General features: G+C 33.9%; 3 protein-coding genes across 3 annotated transcripts; 2 read left to right on the top strand and 1 right to left on the bottom strand.

The window, feature by feature from the left end:
- The first annotated feature begins 867 nt into the window (after positions 1 to 867).
- Positions 868 to 4538, top strand: LOC110700803 (protein NRT1/ PTR FAMILY 2.8-like). The gene is made up of 3 exons (XM_021878396.1): positions 868 to 1472; positions 1838 to 2055; positions 2738 to 4538. Exons 1-3 carry the CDS (start codon positions 1367 to 1369, stop codon positions 4190 to 4192), a joined length of 1779 nt encoding a protein of 592 aa, XP_021734088.1. The 5' UTR covers positions 868 to 1366; the 3' UTR covers positions 4193 to 4538.
- A 535-nt stretch (positions 4539 to 5073) lies between these two features.
- Positions 5074 to 13024, bottom strand: LOC110700607 (plant cysteine oxidase 3). The gene is made up of 5 exons (XM_021878167.1): positions 12721 to 13024; positions 8254 to 8405; positions 7593 to 7755; positions 5952 to 6152; positions 5074 to 5673 (listed from the first exon to the last, which is right to left on the bottom strand). The coding sequence occupies exons 1-5, from the start codon at positions 12839 to 12841 to the stop codon at positions 5555 to 5557; spliced, it is 756 nt and encodes a 251-aa protein (XP_021733859.1). The 5' UTR covers positions 12842 to 13024; the 3' UTR covers positions 5074 to 5554.
- Positions 13025 to 15246: 2222 nt separating this feature from the next.
- LOC110700606 lies at positions 15247 to 21302 on the top strand. The gene is made up of 4 exons (XM_021878165.1): positions 15247 to 15676; positions 18711 to 18749; positions 20474 to 20558; positions 20852 to 21302. The coding sequence occupies exons 1-4, from the start codon at positions 15311 to 15313 to the stop codon at positions 20932 to 20934; spliced, it is 573 nt and encodes a 190-aa protein (XP_021733857.1). The 5' UTR covers positions 15247 to 15310; the 3' UTR covers positions 20935 to 21302.
- Positions 21303 to 24104: the final 2802 nt, after the last annotated feature.

The following is a 24104-nucleotide window of genomic DNA, read 5'->3' as shown; positions in this document are numbered from 1 at the left end:
ACATTTGTTGCGATAAATGGATTTTCTTGTAGTGACCGCTACAAATGACCCTGGTTGCATATTTATAAGCAAAGCAATCCTCCAACTAATTTAAATATCAATACCTAAAAGCACATTCTAGACTACTCATTTGAATAACATTTCACATGTCCTAATCGGACTACACCAAATTGGCTAGATCACTAGGATCTTCCATTTTGGTGGGCAAGAGATTGATTGATCGAAACTTTTTGGGTCTAGAATGATCCTAACCCAACTCTTCAGGTTCAATTCAATTATGGACCAACTTAAACTTGTTAAGTGATTTTTTTATAGGACCTGGGTGAGTCGGGTCCCTAATTCAAAGTATAATTTCCACATATTAGTCCAAACTAGAATATGTACAACCCTATGTAGTACGTATGTATTTGATTTGCAACATAATTTTAAAAACCTCCCTTGAACTTCTACCAATAAAGCCACCTTCTACATCTTTCTCAACATAATGCAACCTCTTAAACCTAAAGTAATTAGGCCAATAATTATAATGTTTAGGTGGCTTAAGAGGTGATTTGTGAGGCTGTGACAATTAGGTTTTGAAATTAAATGAGATTATTATTATTGTTATTATTAAGGTTTTTGTGAGTTTATGTCCATACATGAATGATTAGTATGTTAAATAATATTTACTACGTACAAACTTCATTTTTGTAATTTAACTTGTAAGTTTTAACCTAGAATTGCTAAAAATCTAGAAATTAATTTGCTTTTATTTTTATTTTTTTTTATCAAAACTGTGTATAATTGCTATGATTGTTATGTGTACATTTTGATGTATTGTTTCCTTGTTGGGATAAGAGGGAATGAAAATGGATGTGGGGGGGGGGGGGGTTAATTGTGTTATGTACATGGTGGTGAACGAGTAACGTTAACTAAATTCACCAAAATTGGCCAAAGAACTATTGTAATGTTGTACCAATGAGGTATTATTGTCGGATTGTCATTGTGGTTCATTCGGACCAAAAAGAAAAAAAAAAAATTACAAAGAAAAAAAAACTAGTGTAGTATTGTGCCAAAGTAGTTGGAATTGTACTGTTGCACCTCCTAAAATGAAGTTGGATATTATCACTATAAGAAACTAATTTTCCTAGCTGTTTGCCTATTTTCATTTCTCTCTTTTTAAAACAAATATGTTTGGTGTATCTGTCTCATAGTTTGTTTTGATAGTATACCGGATTTTTTGGATCATATAAGTCAACTTTCCTTTAAAATCCTAGGTTTAAGATAATTTCTTTGCTCATAAAAACACAACATTTATCTTCTTTTACCCTTCCTCCACCATTGCTCTTCTCTTCCTCCTCTCATCATTTTTAACATCTCCATTATAATGGGGAGTGAAGGAAGAGATGAGGAAAATCTTACTCAAAATTCTTCCATTATTTTTAGTAAGACCAAGAAGAAAGGAGGCTGGAGGGCCGTCAAATATATCTTAGGTAATGCCTATTCATGTTTCTTTTTTAAATCCGATATATTCTTACTATTTAACAACATATATGCATTACTCTACTATTACGTATTTGAATGTGTTAGGTCCTATTTATACTAAAGGTCGGACCTATCACATTGTTGTTATCATGTTAAAATTAGGCCGGGCATGTAATGCATGTCTTAATAAGTCAATATTAATGTATTAAAATGTGTTAGGTCCGATTTACACTACAGGGCGGACCTATCTTCTCTTTGTTGTTATCATGTCAAAATTAGGCCGGGCATGTAATATAATGCATGTGTTAATAAGTAAATATTAATTAATATAAGGTTGTTACTAATATAGTTTTGGTTAAAATTTGTGTTGCAGCAAATGAAACATTTGAGAAGCTGGCGTCAATGAGCTTGATCTCAAATATAACAGTGTTTTTGCGCACAAAATATAATATAGATGGAATATTATTGGTAAATGTAGTTAATATATGGTCAGGATGTTGCAATTTTTTGACGATGCCAGGTGCTTTGCTTTCTGATGCCTACCTTGGTAGGTTCTGGACTTTGCTTATTGGTTCTGTCATTTCTATGCTGGTAAGATTTTTTTCCCATTTTCCTCGCATTTTAAATTGACTTTTTCCATTTTTTTTTTATTTTTTACAAAAGAAAATTGTATTTGGTCAAAATTATTTTTTTTTATTTTAAAGAAGAAAAAAATGAGGGGGGAGTTTGAACTGTTCAACACTTGATCCACTAATGAAGTAGTGAAGTACTACTTATTTTGACTGTGATTCTATAGAATTTAGTAATGATTTAATTTTAATAATAACAATAAAATTAGTTAATACACTGTATCTATTACTATTCAAAATAAAAATGGGATTTATTAATTTGTATTTAATTGAGATGTTCTAATCAATAAATAATGATCATATAATGTCCATTATACATTGTTATAGTATACCATGCACACAAACCCACCAATGCGAATAAGCAATTAATAAAGTAGGTGTACAATACTCCCATGTATAATGGAAATGTTTCCGCGATGCAACGTTCTATATATTTGTAAGAAAATTCAAATTGTATCTTGAATGGGGGTACTATTACAAGTAAACTTCTTTGTTATCAAGAAACCAAAGCAATTGTTTGCATTTTTTTTTACACGAGTGATTCAATAGTGTATTTTTAGTACACAAATTACTTTAACAAAGTGAAAAGTAACAATGTAGTTTATAATAAATGGATTGATTCTAACCAACATTTGAAATTACAGGGGATGGGAATATTGACTCTAGGATCAGGAATATCAAAACTAAGGCCACCACCTTGTACACCACCAGCAGATTGTATCCCACCAACATCTTGGCAACTCGCAATTCTGTTCCTAGCTCTAATGATGCTAGCCATAGGAGCCGGGTGCATAAGACCGTGCAACATTGCCTTTGGTGCTGATCAATTTGACATAAGAACAGAAAAAGGCAGGGCCTCATATTCGCGCTTCTACAACTGGTGGTACTTCTCCTTCACACTTTCCCTCTTGGTAGCACTCACCTTAGTAGTCTATGTACAAACCAACATTAGTTGGACTATCGGGTTTGCTATCCCAACCGTGTGCTTTGCATTCTCTAGCTCGATTTTCTTGATTGGTTGCCCTACTTACATATACAAGAAGCCTCAGGGGAGCATCTTTATTGACATGGCTAGAGTGGTTGTTGCAGCCTTCAGAAAAAGGAAGTTGACTTTAGAGGAAAATGATGAAAGTCATCAAAATTTTTATGATCCTCCTATTAGTGATGATCGGTTAGAATCAATGGTGCCTAAACTTACTAGAACGAATCGACTAATGTTCTTAGACAAAGCTGCTTTGATTACTCAGCCTGATGAGCTAAATCGTGTAGGACTAGCCAAGAACAATTGGCGCCTTTGCAGTGTTCAACAAGTTGAGCAACTAAAATGCCTAATAGGAATTTTGCCTGTTTGGTTGGCTGGTATTCTGTCTTTTGTGTCAATGGACCAACAGAACACTTTCGGTATTTTACAAGCACTTCAAATGAATCGGAAACTTGGGTCACATTTCACCATTCCCCCTGCTTGGATAAGTTTCGCGGCTATGGCTGCTCTCACCCTGTGGATTCTATCATATGAGCGCATTTTTCTACCCTTAGCCAGAGTACTACTGAAGAAGAATGATGTGAGGTTGTCAGTCAAAGCGAGGATCAAGATAGGAATAGTTATGTCAATACTATGTATGGTTATAAGCGCGGTGGTTGAGTCTAAGAGACGTGAGTTGGCCTTAAAAAATAATTCCTATGTTTCTCCTCTTAGTGTGGCATATCTAGCACCACAACAGATACTGTCTGGCTTAACTGAGGCCTTTGCCGCGGTTACCATCATGGAGTTCTTCACCACACAGATGCCTGAAAGCATGAGATCATTGGCTGGCTCGATCTTTTTCATTAGCTTGTCTATGGCCAGTTACTTTGCCACGGCTATTGTTAACATCATATACCGGGCTACTCGAAACAGCCAAGGAGTGGCATGGTTGGGTGGACATAATCTTAACCAAAACAAGCTTGATTACTTTTATGCCATTGTTGCTTGTGTAGGAGTCATGAACTACTTCTATTTTACGTTCTTTGCTAGCAAATATGTGTTCATTGATAGCAACAACACCAAGACAGTTGAAGCAGCAAATTCGAGTGTAGACGAGCATACAAGGGTGGAATGAAGGTTTATTTCAATGTCGCATTTTATTGTGTTAGACTTAGCAACCTTGTCATCCATGATCTTTTTTCTTGTACTTTCATGGTTATATTTGAACAAGATAGTTCTCCATTTTAATATTTGTACTAGCAGACCCGATCTCATTAATAAGTACATTATTAATGAATGTCATGTCATTTGTGGTCGCAAAAATATAATTAGGATGATTAGGCCTTGGCAGATTGTAATCAAGTGTTTTTAGTTATTGTCATTAGTGGGAATTCTAGATTTGCTTAATGTTTTTCAAAAGAGTAATTGTTATTGTTATTAGTTGTATTAATCGACTTTGAACTACTCCGTAATTGTTAGATGTGAGTCATGTGACTACTTTTTAAAAGTTATTTTCAGCATAATTCTTACTCCGTCCAACTAGCAATATGATTTGGAGAGACAGAACAAAGTACCACCTCAATGGCTCCATAAAATATACTTCCTCCGTTCTTTTTTTATTGCACCATAAGGGGTTTCACGCTTGCCAATGCATTACTTTGGCTATCAATATCTTTAATTATACTTTTGTAAAAATTATAAAAAAAAATTGATATTTGAAAAGTAGATTTTAAAGATTTTTCGCAATACTAAAATCTACCTACAATGACTATTTCACCGAACACTATTTGCCTATTATAGTGAAACTCTGAAAATTACATAAAATGTTACCAAGCAATACAAAATGCAAATAATCACTTAACAACAACATGTAATGGTGCTATTGTGCTACACTATGGAGAATTGGAGATGGTAGATTTAAGATGAACATTTGCGATGTTTCTTTTTTTTTTTTTTTTTTTTTTTTTTTTTTTTTTTTTTTTTTTGATTCGTATGAGGCAGAGCCAAGAACTAGAATGAACATAAACATAATAATTACAGAGTATTCTAATTAACTTAAGCCAAGCTTTGAAATGAGCAAGTAAAAAGTCGAACTCTATCGCTTAACAGTGTGCTTGCACAACTATGAACTATGAAGCAAGATTGTTACAGTCAAAGAGTCTCAAAGACTCAAACCTCATCACTTTTTAAACACCCTTTACAACACTTAGAGATCTATTAACAACTATTTCAGATGCTTATAAATTGTACAATTGAATAAATATATGAGAACACAGAACCCACTTACAAGTTACAACTGTGAGCATTCATAAACAGATCTTACACATGTCTATTCTACTTTGTTCAGTCTCAAAGTTGTGATCACCATGTCCTGAGTGGAAGAGTTTGCAAGTATATTTGACCAAACTCTTTCACACAAAGCAAAGATCATTCCACGAACAGCTATTCAACTTCGAGACTAGATTCTAACTGGTTGATGATTAGCTCACTGTTACCATTACTCCAGAAGAGAAGGACCAGCATAGATTCCAGGACGCATTTGGACATTTGGCGCTTCTATCTCCGCAAGCCATGCATATTCCTCTTCTTTTCCATCACCTATAGCTTCTTTTGTAGCTAAAATAACAATAGTAGAAGGTCAGGGGATTGCAAATAACTCAGACCTGTTCGTTATCAGTTTTTTTAATTTTTTTAAAGTGATTTTGTGTTTCAGTTTTCTATATAATAATGATTTCAATCAATTTGACTAATATCTTTATTCTTTATATGACATGTATCTTATGACTTTCAAAAACAAAAAAATCAAAAAACTGAACACTATAGCAATACAACCTTTTTTCTGCAACTTGCCACCACAGATTTTAATATAATAAGGACAAAAGTGAGAAACTTACGAAAACTTGAATATGGATAGTCATGATAATATGTGCATTTTCTGCCTGCATCCTCCAAATATGGAGGTGTGAGAATATCAAGCACGGCACAAGGGGTGACTGCTGTGAAACAATGTAGATTTCCCCCACTTTTGGGATACAGAACTCTGGTCTCACAAGGTGCTGTTAGAACTTTGTCAATCACCAACTTTGCTAACCTCACTGAAAAAACAAGAATCTTAATAAGAAAGAGTTGCAATGTCCTTGAGGATAACTTTTATGTGCCATAGCAATTATGAAAAAAATAGAAAAAGAACAGGACAAATTAGTTGTTACAAACTTGTACAACCCTTGAAATTTTTTTTTTGAAAAAACAACCCTTGAAAATTTAAGTAATTACAAAAGAGGTAAAGAGGGTAACACCGTTAACAAGGGTTCCAATGAAAATCAATACCCAAAACCAATGCCCCCAGTAGGCCAGTATCAAAAGGGAAAAAAAAAAAGAAAAAAAAAACATCCCAACTGCACCCCACTCTTAACATTTTCCCCTGCAGGGAAAACAAGAACATGCGTAATTGTCAAAACTCAATCTTCTATTTATACCTCCAAGACATCCGGACACTCTAATGTGAGTGAAAGGCATTCACATTTCTGTCTATTATCTTTAAGAGAATGAAACCTATACACTGTAGAATTACTTTTCGCATTGCATAAATTATAATGAAAACATTAACAGAAGCAACCAGTTGAAAACTCTTGATTGCATCTTCTCATGCCAGGGTCAAAATGCTGGTGCTAGGAGGAAGAAATCTTCACAGAAAGAAAAGAAAAAGAAAAAAAAGGTGAGATATTGAACTTGGACGAGAGATTATTCCAACTTCAAGAAATTAGTCCGATAGTTCAGATGGTAAATTATGCGAGCAAGCTGATTAAACCAACTGTAATAGGAAATCCACCTATCTAGATACTCTTTCGTCAAATCATTGAAGCTATCAACATTCACATGCATTACAAAATTGATGTGGGATATAATAAAATCACATAAAAAGAAACTAATCTGAGGCTATTATTTGGTGTTATGATTAATTTTAAGTCCCAAAAAAGTGAACTTAGAGTAGAAACTCCTACAACTTTACAAGTCCATAAACTGTAAGGGAAACAGGCATTTGCTACAAACTCATCTGCATAGACTGCATCATAGCATGGAGATTATACTTCGGAAGATTAAACTGTAAGGGAAACCAACATTTAGGAAAAAGAGGTTGTAAAATCCCTTCAACCTGAGGTGGTCAACAATCGTGCTTTTCAAGAAACAGAGTTCTACTAACAGTAAATGGGGGCTGAAGTAATAAGATCTTAGCATGATACACCTTAATCTAGGACAGATAAATTCCATTCAAAATGTTCAGAATAGCAATAAAATTAAAATCAAGAGATGAAAATATTCTCTTATATTTGCAATATTTAAATTAATTCATAAATACTACAACCTGCAGATTCTTGGATGAGTTTTTCCCTTATCCCCTTCCCTCCCCAACTCTGAGGAGTACAAGAGCCTGGCCCACAAAGACTGAATTGTGTTGGACCGTGCAGACGGTGCAGTGTTAGGTCCAGAATTAAATAAATAAATAAATAAATATATAAAACAATTTTTGACTGTACCTTGAGAGTACTCAGAGCCATTGCTCTGAACAACTTGTGGAGGTTCAACCCAGTCATAGGCCTTCACATGCAAGGATCCATACAGAAGTTTGCTGAAAACTGTCATTCCAGGATGATCATGCAGAGGAATGACTGCGGATGTGGGAAAGCTGAATATGCACATCTGCATAATCATACCAGGATGTCAGCGCTTACTGGAGACTGGACTGTCAGTACTAACACATTCATGCTAATGCAATGAATCCTGCATAATTAAGTTTAAGCACTACGACATAATGACAACACAAAACTAGTCCGCAATGATTGGTAACTGGTAACATGAATTCAAGACTAAATCTTTAAACAAATGAAGCATCACCTCAAATAATCTACAGTAATAAGTTTTACGCTTTGAACAGATGTAATGAATCAAAGGAAAGAAGAGTCAACTTGATGGGTACAATAATTACATCTGAAGTTTAAAGCTTTAAAGAGATGAACAAATTTACTACGATTACAATTTAATGTATTTGAACAAATGAACAAATATAATTACATTTGAAGTTTTATGCATTTGAACTATGAACTTCAACTTGAATAGAGTTCCAGGTTAAAGATGCATGAATAAGTTCATCGCACATGAGTCAGTGAAAGTAATACAGAAAAGGAGATATGGTCTTACTGTAAAGGTGTCAGACTCATGGATATCCAGATACGTTATAGGTTGAGCCCATCTAGGAGCTCGGTTGAATGGGTTCAGCAAAGAAAGACCATATCCTCGGTCATCATCTACATTCTCCTCTTTCAGACCAACATCAGCGGGAGTTACAGAGTCTGCAAAGGAGAATATTATCACAGATCACAATTTTTAAAGCTAGATATCTTGTATTGTCTTCATGCTGTGAAAAAGAAGCCATCTGGCACACAATTAGTTTTACAAACATTTCTATAGCCTGTTTGTTCACAAATAGATAGATGAGAAGAAATTTATGTGAGTATAGCTAAACTAATTATTAGCATTGAAATATTAGGAAACATGGCATTCAATCCAGGCGCCATTATGTGGCCTGATTCTAGCATAATGTTCAGTGTTCTGATATTAAAAATGGGTCAACCCTGGTGATGTTCACCAAACTTTCCAATACAACTTTTTGCAAGTGGAAATTTAGATTTAATGATAACCTGTCCTGTCATATTTACACCTTTCTTCAAAAAAAAAAAATTTAAGTTCTATATTATTCTTTTTAGTGACAGAGATTGCAACGATGAATTGCTAGTACAAATAGCATTCTTACAATTGAAGAAGTTAGGCATACATTCTAAGAGATCAATAATACAGGCTGCTTGGCATTTTAGTGAAATTTTGTGCGTTGGAGAGCTACATTTGTCAAGAGACATTAACTTAAATACAAAGAGCAGAGAGCCTAACGAAAATGCATATCATACATTCTAAGAGATTTGTAATACATATTGTGGTTAGTATTTTTAGTGAAATCTTGTGCATTGGAGTACCAACAGTACTACAGCCGAGTGACTAAGAAATGTTGAAAAATGCATAGATTAAACTAGATTTTCCTAAATTTTGCAGTGGTGCATTGTAGTATAGTTGAGCTCCACGATAAGTTGAAACAAGGATCTCAGTTTTTAAAGTGGCCTTTTCCTTTTTCTGTTGAGTGTAAAGTGGCATTTACTTGAATGATTCCAGTAAGGAAGTATACACTTACGTGTTACATCTTACATCCGATACAACATCAATTAATTAATTCAAAGACAAAAGAAACATGCAGGTATCAAATCCTTGTGCAAGCTAGCAATCTTCAAACTAAGACAAGTACCAAATGATGATTCTAGGTCCATAACATGATATTCCACAGTTCCACTACATAAATTATAAAACTGTTCTTTTTACAATTCATCTGAGCAACTAAAGAGATTGTAAGTGCAAGAGCAAAAGAAGGATGAAGAGAAGTTGAATTTCTGTAGCAGCATAAATAGAAGAAAAGAACCAGTAAATTCTGCATTCACACTTCATTTATTACTTATTAGTTGATGTGAAGCTCTAATGTCAAATATTCATACTTCAAAGCGCTAGCAACATTCTTTCCTTGATTTCAGGGAAAATCAAAATAATTTATTCTTTTGAGGCCAATAAACATCTCCTTCTACTCTCCAAGATAAGCAACTGCAAGCACTTCTTTGGCAAGTTGCTAGATACATTATTAATCATAAATAATTTAAGAATTATACTTGTATGATATTCTGCAGTTAAAAACCCAATCAACCTAAGCCAGATCATGGCTTCTGCATAATCTATAATATCTAGGTACCTATGGATTTGCTTCTATGAAGAGAATTAGGGAAAACAAAGATGGGAGGAAAGGGAGAAAGTAGAGACTATAAAATATCTTACAGTCAGAGGACTACCCTCAAACGCCCAAAATACTCTCCTTCACATCAGAATGAAAGATCATATAGCTCTTTATGACTAAATAAACTTGATTTACACTTACCTTTAAAATTCAGAGTATATACATTTAAGGGGGAAAAAAAACAAAAAAAAAAAAAGAAAAAAGGTTATGATATATAGGAATACATATAAATACCAAATGACTTTTCTAAAATAGTATACAATTGAGAATTCAAGACAAAAATACGTGTGGATCAGTGTTATTGACGTTTATTAATTCTTAATATTATCTTTTACAGCTTATATATGTAACCCTTGGGCTATGTTTATCATTTTCCATATAAAAATAAATATACAGAAAAATGTTGATTTACATCCTATATGGCAATTAGTAACTGTTATGATACAGCTGATTCTAATAGCAAACTTCACTAGTGGTTTGAAAATTGAATATTTAATTTTGTTCAAAAATTTTAAAGATGAGAAAAATGGCACACCAAAGCATGAGCATTTTCAAATACTCATTTTTCCCCATTTAAATTATATAGTAAGCCTATCAATTATATAAGATCGTGAAACGATACTCACCCATCAACAAACAGTATCCCTAATTTAAAAAACACAAATGAAAGAAATATAAACTTCTCCAAAAAAAATCTTGATTATTTAACTCATTCAAGTGTTAGTTATCTTAGCATAGAATAGATTAGATAGACAAAGTAAACTTAAGCATTATTAATACAACAAAAACACTCAAGAGTTAGTATAAAAACTCTCTTGAAAGAAATAGAGAACAGAGCTGCCAGAAAAAAATACAACCCTTGCACACCCACGATTTCAACCCCATCCTTTGTTCCTCGCCAGCTTCTGAGTTCTCCTTTTGGCATTTCCCCACCATATCCATATTTTTCAGCTCCAACAGTCTAACCCCTCAAGACTCCAACCTCCTTAAGGTGTTTAAAGCCCAATTTCTCATAAATCTGGCAATAAGTTGCTGGAAACAATGCAAGTGCTCCCAGTTCTTATGTCTTTCTTTCACTTCTTCCTTTTATTGATCACAATCAGTTATTATAGATAGAATCAGCAATCTGCCCTTAAGTCCGAATGGTAAACAATAATAATTCTCTTATACAAAACAAGTTTCTCCAAAACAAGTTTCTCCAATTTGATGGTTCATTTCTTTTTCAAAAGAAAGTTGTGAGCAGAGTGTATTTGAATATTACATTAATATAGTAGCTTCAGTTTCTTCCAAGTCTGGGGCATGTACATTGATTTCCAGAAAATTCTCCAAAATGTGAAAATGAGGTGGGAAAAAACTTCAAAATGTGAAAATGAGGAAAAGAGTTGCATGGACATGAGCATGGGCATGGGAATCTAACTTTGAGATCCAACACAATAACTTTCATGATGAGCGTATCCCCTTTATGAGTGATGATAACAAAAAGTAAAGTATCGATTTCAGATCTAGGACAGGAAGATATAGAAAGATATAGCTGTATAGCACTTGATTAGTCACTATTCCATTCTATTCCTCAAGTCTCAATAAAATTGTCCTACCCAATACCCATAGTCTCATTTAAAAAAATGAGTATAAGCCTTCTCACGTGATGGAGACAAAGAGAATAACAGCTATATAGTTGCTTTCCAGACACTATAAATACATAATGAAGGAATGCAAAGGATAGAATTGAAGGATTCTTCTCCAATATCTTTATTAACGTCTCTAAAGAACCATTAGTTCTAGGTAGTGGATTGAACCACCTATCTTTCACATAGAGCAGAAACTTGCAGGTTAGATGTGACATGTTTGAATATCCTTAAATTACACTAAGATGTACAACACCTCTTTATTGGTACACCACCATCACTTTAGAAATAAATGCACTATACCAGTATTACCAAAAGCACATGATCACTTAAACATCTGTCACAAAAGAGTTGATATCTAGTCCTTTCCATCCAAAATGCCAATCCATTTTAACTTCAAAGTTGGGAAGAATGGCAAGGAACATAATCTTGAAGGGTAATTTCCTCTTTTAACAACTTTAATTTTCTTACACAAACAGGAGCAAATCATACACAAATACACAATAAAATTTTCTTTTACCACACAGTTAACTACCTCCCAATCCCTTCCCTTCCCTTCCCCTTCCTGATTCTCGGAACGTAAAATAGACTGCAAAAAAGTAATAATATGTAGCCTTCCATGCTACCCTCATCCCCCATTCACAAATCGAGAGACCTTATCACCATGCTGTATGTATTTATTTAACAACATACCATCAAATTTTCCACACATCAACTACTAATTCCTGAAAAATCAGCAATACCCACATGCAGAAACAAACATTTTACTGAACATTACATCCAATAAACATCCAATTCTAAAATTAATGAACTATATCCAACAAACATCCCAATCTTGAAAAATAAAATGAGTTTTATATCCAATAAACATCCAATCCTAAAAAATTCACAACAATAATCAACATACTGCAAACAAAACAGCAGATTCTCACATAATTAGATATACCCACATGCAAAAGCTAGAATTCATCAACAAAACAACCCATAAACATCCAATTCTCAAAAAATCAAAACAAGAATTCAGCATATAACACTACCTCCAATGTAATAACTGAAAATACTGAAAACCCATTTGCAAAATCAATCTAAAATTGATTCTTGAAACATAAAAAGCAAAAATCAAAATGTAAAAAGAAAGGGAAAATGGAAAAATACCCAGAAGAGAAGAGAGCTTCTGAACGACATGAGAAGAAGGTGGAGGAGGAATTGTAGTCAGAGAAAACATCTTCTTGCAAAAATCGTAAATTGTTTGAATTTTGGAGGTTTTGTTAGCCATATCCACTCTTGTTTATTGGAGATCCTTAATGAAGAAAATTGTAGTATGAAATTTGTTTATTGTTCTTCTTCCTCTATCTTATGTTGTTGCGCTGTGAAACTCATTCTTACAAAGTAAAATTAGGAGCTTTTTCTTTTCTATTTTTCGACTTTTCTTGGCTGAGTTGCGCAAATTCTGTAGGCTCTATTTGTGTTTGGTTGACTGCAATAGCATTAATTTACTCAAAAAATATCTAATTCACATTTTGACTTGTAAGGATACATTTTTAACATGACTCGGTTTCCCTCTGGAAACAAAAAATAGCATGACTCGGTTTGAAATTAAACCCGACTTAACCTCGTTGAATCCGACCTAGACTATACCTAACGAGTCACTACTCACTAGTAAGAGTCAAGAGGAGTTGTAGGCTATTACAAGGCTCAATATATGTTGAAGTAGTTACTAGATGGCCTACATTTGCTATCTAATCAGTCAATTTATTAGCTTCTCTATTGTCAAAGTTATAGAGAGTACTTAAAATTATATTATGCTCATATGCTGTATTTTAAAGTTGATTGGTGTAATACCAAGGTTGAAAGTACAAAAGGAAATGACTTGAGATTGAAAGGCATGAAAGATGACGTCAATCGTTAGCTACTGTAGAGTTCCCCCTTTTTAGAGCCATTAAATGGAGTTTAATGGTTTTGTGACAAGGAGGGGCTCAATTAACAAGATTAGGGGCATGTTCACATTTATTGAATTGAGTTGAACTGAACTAAACTGAACTGGTTGGAGCTGAACTGAACTGAACTAAGCTGAAATGAATATTTTATGAGAAAGGGAAATTAGGAATTGAACTGAACTGATTGGAGCTGAACTGAACTGAACTGATTGGAGCTGAACTGAACTGAGATGAGCTGAAATGAAATGAATATTAATTTTATGAGAGAGGAAAATTAGGAGCTAAATTGAACTTAACTGATTGGAGCTGAACTGAACTGAAATTAAACTGAAGTGAACAGGTCCTAAGAGGGTGTTGAGGCGATGAATGATAATGAAGGAAAAGAAAGGATACCTGCAAGTTGACAGGAGTATAACATTTGCCGGAATTCTCATTCTTTTCGGGAAAAGGTGGCTTTGTGATAGATTTTCTATGGGGTGCAATATACATTGTTGAAAATACAGTCATATAATTTCCTTCTTTCCTAATACTCCAGACGAGAAATATTAAACGAACGCAACAAATGACATGTGCAATTATCAAAATAGTATATAACAAATATGGAGTAGCTGAGATTACGAGGTTCAAGTAAAAAATTAAAGGTTAAGGTCAATCTGTACACTGCAAAGTAATTAATAAGTTCATCTCAATCTTATAATAAGCTATTATGAGTGTGTCTTGTATTGAAGTTTGCTATAGAATAAATGATTTTGTTTGAGATATTTCATATACTTTCGTACGTAATAGAGTTGGCAATAATACACCTAAATATTATCTACCAAATTTAGTATGCGCATATTACACAAACCTAATTTGCAAATTTCAACTAACGAATAATGTATTTTCATGTCGTCAAATACACAAAATCAATACATCCACAAATTTAGAGGTGCGATCTCAACAAGGTAGTCTGAAGTTTCCACATTTGTGCGAACTCTCCACTTTCTTAGTGCAACTGTGCAAACTCTCACTATTTTTTGAAGGTAAGAAGAAAGACCCTAGTCGTGGTAAGGAGAAGACCTTAGCCGTACCTCAACCCTCGTGGTTTTTTGGTCAGGTAGTATGATGTTTCTACATTGGGGAGAACTCTCCACTTTGTTGGTGCAACTATACAACCTCTCACTATTTTTTTTAGGTAAAGAGAAAGACTCTTACTATACCTCAACCTTAACGGTTTTTTGGTCCACACTCTGAGAGTGAGGGGGAAGGGTATGGGATCTCCACCCTCAAAAATGTCTCTAGTAATGATTGAACTCCCAACTTCAAGATCAGAAGATGTAATCCTTACAACTAGACCAAGTTTGGCTTGGTATGCAACCTCTCACTATGACTGGAGCGTTCTTGCCTTAGAAGCTCAAAGTAGTATATAAATTTTGCTACTCCATATCCGTTGAAAACCCTCTCCACATTTTTGGAGTAATCTTTCTACCTTTACGGTGTACTTTTCCTAGATATAAATTTATAAATTAAACATACATAAAGAAGCAACCAACTAATCAATATTTAAATTCCATTTCAATATTTTGATGTTATCCCTTATGGTCTTATCCTATTACGAATGAGAGATTGTTACATATATTCGAGTTCACGGTACACCCAAAAATCTTTATTTGTTCATTTGATGATAAAATGAGAAAAAAAATATTCTAGGTGCACCGTGCACCCGAGTATATAAAACAATTTCGAAATACGGACTACGGTAGTAATTTTGTGTTCATTGGATAATTTTATGGGAGCCAAAAAAAAATCCAATATTTTCCATAACAAAAATGAGACCAAAAAGAGAGGACAAAAGAGCCCAATCCTCTCCACCAAGAAACAGAGGACGCACCACCACCACCTCACCGTCGCGCGCCTCCAGAATTTCCCCTCCATCAGCTTCACTCTCCGACCAAACCACCACTGAGCTACTCACTGAGTTCGAAGAACTCCGAGTCACTGATAATTCCGAGTACAACCCACGAAGCTTTCCTTATAGTGTGAAGCAACAATGCTGGGAAAAGGCAGAGAAAATCAAGGGTCGAGACCCAAGTCGTTGGAGAAGGGACCCACTTGGGAACATCGTCTTCCGCAAGCTTGTTGGCTGCCCTGGTTGCTTGTGCCATGATTACGACCACATTCTTCCTTATTCCAAGGTATGAATTTTTTCGAATTAATTGAAATTTTTAAGAACAATTTCTCTTTCAACTAGTTATTTAGCTTTATTTGTTGCTCTAATTTGATGGGGTTTTCTTGAATTTTTAATTTACTATTGTTGGTTGATCTTATTATAAATATTAAATAAGATGATAGTTACATACATCAATGTACTTCTATTTTAGGTATTTGAGTGAATTGATGTGAATTTGATCACTTTGTGACTGTTGCATTTGTGGATTTGCTCTTGCAATCTTGTTTCATTATCTGAAATCGAAATTGGCTTTGCCCCATTCTCACAAGTGCAAGTTACCTAGCATAATTATGAGTTGATTGAAGTCCATTGCTTAATTAGCTCAATTTCTGAATGGAATTCAATTGAGTAGAGATTACATACCAAGGTATCGAGCAATGACACAACTTACACAAGGTATAGTGTAGGTCTAGGTGTGGTAAAAAGGTCACATTACTTTGTATGTGTTTGATTGGCGATACATGATGGTGCATGAGGTTATTCAAGAAATTTGTGCTAAGAAATACAATTGCTCCATGTCAATGTTTCACGACTTTCAATTCAAATCTAATTAATAAGATGTAGAGAATTTTGAAATTATCTTGACTCTAGATATGGTGAGAGAAGTTGCAAATCAAGAAATGCAATGTTAGATGGATATGGTAGATTGGTAACATCTCAACTTTTGCCCTACCTTAACAAACTTACGGAGCCATACCTAGTAGGTATCGGTCTGAGTGAGTTACATCCAAACTTAGAAGAATTTGGAGATGGAGATGGATGACAACAAAGATAATGAATGTGATGATTTAGATAAACTGTTAGTGGTATTCCTCATAGTTAGAATGTTTGACAATCCTCATCATTTTTGTACTTATTATACATTGATATGGCTAGGTTTAGTGAATAGTTACAATTTAGGCGTACGAATTATTCACTACACCTATCCCTTCACTGATAACTTTTTATTTGTCTTCTCTTCATCATTTTGTTTCTAATCATCACCAAGTCATCTCTAAGTTTGGATCTATCCTCATCTGTATTTCATACAAATGATATCATGTTTATCCAATATTGCAATTCTCAATGTTGCTTCTCTCTCATCATCTTTGGGATCTACAACAATGTCAATAACACTTTCATTGAAAGGGATTGAGTTGGGTGGTTTATCATTGTCTTTGTTCTGTGTGCAAATTCATGAATATAAAATTGAAACATATAAAATTGCCTCTATCCTCAACTTGCACTGTTACACCTTGGTACATAATTTCTTAAAAGTCCCATCCGTGAAATTTAGCAAATTAGACAATGAACCTTAATTGACTATTAACTGTTGGATAACCCTATTCTTTTGAATTGTTACCTGATCCTTCATTTCAATATTCATTCTTTGCAAATGACCTTCCATGTCTCCCTCAAAATTCTATCATGTTCACATATCTCTTTAGAATCAACTGGAGAGGAGGGATTGGTTGAATAGACTCGCTAGACATTTATATGTATCAAAATAATGAATGACACAGCAAACATCTTTACTGCCTGCCCGCTACCCATGATTTTTCTCAAAATACCACTCTGATCCCGTTTTGCCTCTAGCTTCTTTACTCTTTACTATTATCTTTGCTAGTCACAGATGCATTAGACTTAATAGTAGAAATTTCGACAATTTCTGTAAGCCACTTTGAATCCCACAGTAAAATCTTATTCTGGTTTGCTAGACAATGACTTGACTAAACCCATTCTAGCATTAATGATTATTGTTTGATTTGAAGTTGTATTTTCTCTTTAAAAAGATCGGCCTTAAATGTAATCACAATAGGAAAAATGCTACTAGTTCAGGAATAAATAAGGATTTCAAATACTATAATGTACTCACTATTGAAAGTAAACAGTAGAGAGTAGATCTAGAAAGCCTATGTGTAAGGCTCTAAGCTAGCAGTAGTGCTCTCTTTAGAAAGAAAACTCCCCTATTCGGCCAATTGTACTGGAAAAATGTTTGCGAACACATTCCTCCATTGTTGGAGAGATCACCTTCTCCCTCCCCTCCCCTCACCTCCCTTTCCTTTCCCCTTTTTCCTTTACTTCCCTTGCTCTTCACTATTCTTATCCAAACATAGTGTTAGCATATGACCATTTTTGTCTGTTTGTGTTTTTCTTGCCTTGCCATAGTGCTTTTTGAAAGTCAAGTGTAGAGGATGTAGAGTAAAATAGTCTTACACATGTCAAATTTTTAACAAAAGATCATTGTGAGCTATTGTTACGTGCTCTAACAACACCGACTCACCAAGTTACTTCAAATACAACCCAATTACAAATACTTCTTTTAAATTTCTACTAACTTGGCAGTTATTTTGTTAGCGGAACTATTTACTATAAGACTATAAGTGTGGCAGGGTTTGCACAGAATTGATTAAACACTTTGTAAAGAGATTCCAATGACAAAATCCAAGTTTTTAATTTTCAACAATATTGTTCAAGATCGTTGCTTGAAACTTAAATAAAAAGTGCACCTGTGGAATCCCCTTCATTGCACGTGTTAGGGTTCCACTATAGGGAAGAGGGGAGAACATAACCACTTTATAACTATTATAAGCTTGAGGATTTATTCATATCACTAATGGGTTTTAGATGGGACCTCCTTTGACCTTGTGATGTCCAAACTCTCCTCCTTATGGGTGGTTGGGTTTTCTTGAACCTTTTTTATTTTCTCTAAAATTTTAACAATATCCCTATCTGATAAGTGTTTGTGCATATGGTGTACCTGATTTAGTGCTGTAGATCAGAATTTTTAGCAAGTTGGCAAGTCTAAGTAATTGCAGGTTTATAATCTATCACTTTGCTTACCTTATCTGGGCCCTTCTTGTCTCTATAATTGATCTTTGTTATCCAGTTGGGAGATACCTTTAGGTATTGGTTTGGCAACAGAGTGCTTTGTTCTGAACCTTCTATAAGCTAAGTTTTATTTTTCATTGTTCGTATTTGATAATGATATTCTTCTTATCAGATGCTTTTATTTTCAGGGGGGGAAAAGTACGCTGGACAATTGTCAGGTTTTACAGGTACACTAATCTTGTGCATATGAATTATCCTTGCTTTGATTCTTCTTATTTCTTATTTTCTTCCAACCTTGTGTTGCACGTAGTGTGTGCATAAATTTGTTACCCCAACCCCAACCCCCTCTTACAAAGCTACACTTCTTCACATTTTGTGTGATTAGCTATTTAGCTGGTTACCCTACGAATTTGATGAGCAATATGTCATGTGAGTACGAAGTTATCTTACTGACCAGACAATCAGACAGAAGATTTGAAAAGGCTAAAATAGTGGGAATGATACCTTTGAAGCACAAAGGGGACTTGAAACTATATTTCTCAGATCTAGTTATGACTTGAAGCTATGTTACTCAGATCTAGTTTTAGGTGTTTGAGTGTAGATTGAAGCGCCTTACATTTTAATAATTAAATTCAATGATTCGAGAACTTGTGCAAAGATCTCCTAACTCTGGTATAAGTGTAGAGTTTAATAAATATTACTACACCTCAATTAACCCTTCATATTTGGCAATATTACTGAAAGAATTGTTATAGTTGCAATCATCCTTCCCACTTCCATTATAAATTGTTCCCTCCATTCCTAATAGTCTGTTCCGTGTTCATATTTGAGGGACAACCTTTTATGGAAAATGGGATAAACTAATATGGACAAAGGGAGTAGTAAGTTTATTTTAAGAAATATAATTTCAACCATTACTGATTTAGACAATGTGGCCTTTTTCCCTAGCACCCTAAATTAGTACTACCCCTGATTCCGAAAGTTCTTACTGATTTCCGTTTCTTCAGTCTCAGAAAGTTATTACTTCGTAACACTTTCACTTTATCCCAGTTTTGGCAACCCCTTTTACTACTTACCCCTCTTACCCCACAATATTTGCATCTTTCCACTTACTCTCTCTTACTATATCCACCTTTTTTCTCACACCTAGCCACCTTTTACACTTTCTCTCTTAATTCACCTTGTTCTTACACCAATTTACCGCATCATCACTCTCTTCGATTGATTTTTGTTTTCGGAAATAGTGGTAGCCTATGTGATTGTTATTTTTATAATGTGAACAGAGGGAGTATGTATCCTTCGATCAAGGAACAAAGCCTTTACATGTTGCCTTTTGTTCCTAACCCCCATCTTTGATATTGAAATTAAGCCTGGACTCTTTTGCATTGTGGCCAACTTGCATGGATTCAGAAAGGAATAGATATCAAACGATCATACTTCTTAGTGCTTCCAAGAGCAAGTCACACATAATTTTGGGTGTTAAATGAGCTGTCAAGCCTGTCATGTTAATATGAGCGTATTAGGCCAAACGAAGAGTTAGAATATTACCGGGAGAGATGCCTAAGATTTTGACATTTTACCAGTGTGATAGCAACAACGTTTGGCATTTCCCTTTTATAATGTTAGGCTTTGGAGACATAGCCCTTAATCAACTTAATTGGTGCCTTGGTGGCAATAGATTCATTGCAGGCAGGCTATCAATGGTAAGTCCTAGTTTGAGTTTGTTTTGTGTGCTTTTTGTTAATGTTAATGAAATGTTAAATGTTGTGGTGGCTGCATATCACGTCACTTTCACTTCATCATTTCATATTTTCATGCAACCTTCCACAACTTTGTTTTATTGTCTTCCTCATGTTGGAAGTTGAAATGTAACTCTTAAGAATTTTAGTTCTCACAATCTTCTCATTATCTCAAACCACATTGATCATTTATGTGCTATTCATCATGTCAGGCTACTGTTAATCGCTCAAAAGGGAATCGATCTGACATATCCAGAGCAGATCTGATACAGAAGAGTTCCTATTGTCGAGTTTCAGGTATATTGCTATCTGCATTCTGCACTCGCTTTATTAGACACATAAATCAATCTGGTATTCTGGTCATATCTTGTGGCATTTGTGCATTTCACTTGCATGATCTTAGGTGCTACAAAGTACACTGTAATGAAATGTAATCTGAATGATGAATGTGTTAGTTGTCAATATTTGTGTAGATAGATTTTCTTTTTTCTATCCTTATCCATGCTTTATATATTGGATTTCTGCTGATCTTTTGTGTAACACCCCTGTAGCTTCCTCATTATTGTTACTATTCTGGAAAAAATTTGCAGGCCGTGACATGGACCTCCTTGAGTTGTCGGCATTTGGTAATGTTCGTCGAGGAGAAGATTCAGGTGGGTGTAGAATTCAGTAACAACACTGAATGGTAGCAAATTGGTCCTAATGTTATATGCTCATAAAACATTCTTAATAGTTCATCAAGGAGCAGATTCAGGTGTATGTAGAATTCAGTAACAGCGCAGAATTGATGTTGTTCTCGCGTTTTATATTCACAAAACAATCTTAGACTCTTAGTTCCACCTTTAATGCTCATGGTTTTTGTTAATTGTTCATTAAGAGATGATCATTGCCTAGCATTTAGCAAAAGCTGTCGTAACTTGTATACTCTGATTAGATTTGTTTGGATGTCTGATGTATGATGATGCAATTGTTTATAGGTTCAGAATAACACTGTAATTACTGTTAATAATTAGAAAGAAAAAAAGGTTTTAAATATCTGTTTCTACCACATCTTTTATTCCAATCTTTTCAATTTAAGTTGTCCCATTTATTTTTTAGTTGAGCAAAATAACCCTTAAACTTTAAAAGTTGTGAATTAACCCCTCAACTCTTTTATTTTCGCCCAATTTTTACTAAAATGGTGGCTTGACTGGAACTTTATAGCTTTCACACATACTTAAATGATGGAGACTAGGAGAAGCATGATGATATGGAAAGAACCATGATAATTCAAAAGAAAAACTCAAAAAAGTGATTTAACTTTGACCAGGAAAAACTTACAAGAATTAACTCTAAAATCTAAATTAGAATTCTAATAAGAGGAGTAAAAGATAAGATTAGAAAGGTTGACTTATATGAATGATCTTTATTAGTGGATTTCTATTGAGAAGTGTTTGACCATCTTTGTGTTGTATCATGTATTGAGAATTTGAAAGTGATCTTTAAAATTGAATTCCGACTACATTATTTTTCAATTATGACTCTTTGAACTACAAATTGTGGAAAATAAAACTTACTAAAATAATCTTTCTTTAGAATGTTAATGGTTACCATTTATCTCTATGATCTCTTATCAAATACGATCTATTGGTGTCTTTACTGTTTGGAACAATTTTGATCAACTATTGATTATGATAAGCCTTCCCACAAGTGAGATTTAAACTCTAGTGCATAATTAAATAAGATTAATTTCATTCTAGGTATCATTATTTAGGTTCTTGTCAAATCTAAAATGTTAAATTAGATAAGAGTAGTTTCATGCCAACTCAACCAAATCTTAACACTTAAACAATTCCAGTCCAAATACAATCAATGTACCCCATTATACTAACAATTAAGGATTTTTAAAGCATAGAAGACGCACTAATAAATATTGCTAAATGCTTAAAAAAGTTGCTTAATCATTACCTTAGCAAGTGTGCATTTGGAGTGTGGACACCAACGTGGCTTCTACTTCTAGTATTCTAGTATGCATTAGAAAACTAGAAACCTTAATTTTACCAATGAAGCTAATTGTAAGCTTGTTTTCAAAGTCTTAAGAACAAATTCTCTTAGGGATCGGACTCTTGGGCACGGTTAACATGGCTTCGATTATCCCCCTAGGGTTTAATATAAGTTGGCTGAGATTCTAAGAGATCCTTGTGTCTCCCTCAACTACATCGTAATTTAAGTTGGGTGAGACTCTAATAGATCCTTGTGTCTCTCAACTACATCGTAATTTAAGTTGGCTGAGACTCTAAGAGATCCTCTCTCAACAGTCTCAACTACAACATATAGGTAGTTTCACTCAAATTCACATCATTATTTAATATAAAACATACATAATTAAAAAAAAACATCAAAATTATATTTTTAAGTGTTTGTAAAAATTACAATTAATACTTTTGAAGCTTTGTCTTTAGCTTACTAAAGTGAGTTGACTTATGGCATTTTTCTAATGTAGATAAATGGAAACATAGTCAAAATATATATTTTTTAAATATCAAATTTATATTTATCTCTATGCTAATTTATAATACGAAGTATATTTTTTTAAATCTTGCATAACAAGTGTGATAAGTACAATTAAAGAGGGCAAAACTTTTTTTTTTTTGAAAGAAGTCCTAAAAGATATTAAATTTCATTAATAATAGCCATATGACATCTACAATTGACAATTAACGATAATGAAAACGAATTTAACAAAATAAAGAGGGCAAACTTTGGTGGTGGCTAAAACCTTTTTTTCACTTTTGATTTTGAAGAGTGGAGCATTTTCCCTCATTTTCATAGGCCGTACATGTGTTAATGCTATCATTTCTTGTGAAAGTTTTTTTATTTGACTAATTGTCAAAATTCACTAATACAATCTCTATATAAGTTACTTGGTGGATATTACATCACTTCTCTGCCTCTAGTTTTTGACTTTATTTTTGGGATCTTTTCCTTACACGGTATCATTTAAATTTTTTGTGCTTTCCTTTTGGAAGTAAAGGAGGATAATGTTAAAGTTTGATCAATGTAATTGTTGGCCTACCAAAAGGCACAAGCTAAGCATGAAGAGAGCTTAAGGGTGAGTGTTTAGCGCGATTCTATCCTAAAATTATTGTAATATGGACGTAGTAGTCACTTAATGACTTAAATTCAAATGACGACTTAAATGAGACATCATCCTAAGATTTTAATATAATAATAGGACATGACAAATTTTTATATGTAGCTGGTCATACCATGTGGCAGAGGTTACTTGAGTTACTCGGTCATATACTTGAGGGGTTTGGTCAGGGATATATCAAGTTCATCAATTGTCGAATTCATCAATTGTCAAATTAGGCTAATTTGGCACTTGTGAGAACAATATGCCAAGAGGAATTTGTCAATTCTATAATTTTTTTTTAAAAATTTTAAAAAGATTCTATAAAGTAATATATGTCTTCTATTGTTCTCCAATATGGGACAACTTTTGTGGATTTTTCATGTGATCTCAATGTTTACTCGCTTTACAGTTTCAATCCTTTAGGGGATTATTTTTGGGTATTTATATTATCTTCTACATGTGTTCATTCCTTGAGTTTTTGAGTAAATTTTGTATACATCCGGTGTACAGTAATTTACTGTACGTCGGAGATTACTTTTACAATTTTTTGGGTAACTTTTATTTATAAAAATATTTCATAACTTATATTTATGTTATGATAACTTTTATTCATATTAGAGTAACTTTTGATCATTTTAGAGTAACTTTATAATAGAGGTACATTATTTTTTTGTACACTAGGTTAAGTCCTGTGCCATGCGCGGTAATAATTAAACTTATAACAAAAA

Source organism: Chenopodium quinoa, unplaced genomic scaffold (assembly GCF_001683475.1).
Source record: "Chenopodium quinoa cultivar QQ74 unplaced genomic scaffold, ASM168347v1, whole genome shotgun sequence".
Classification (NCBI taxonomy): Eukaryota; Viridiplantae; Streptophyta; class Magnoliopsida; order Caryophyllales; family Amaranthaceae; genus Chenopodium; species Chenopodium quinoa.
Note: the sequence above shows the minus strand (reverse complement) of the source record. Positions and strands in the feature narration are given on the sequence as shown.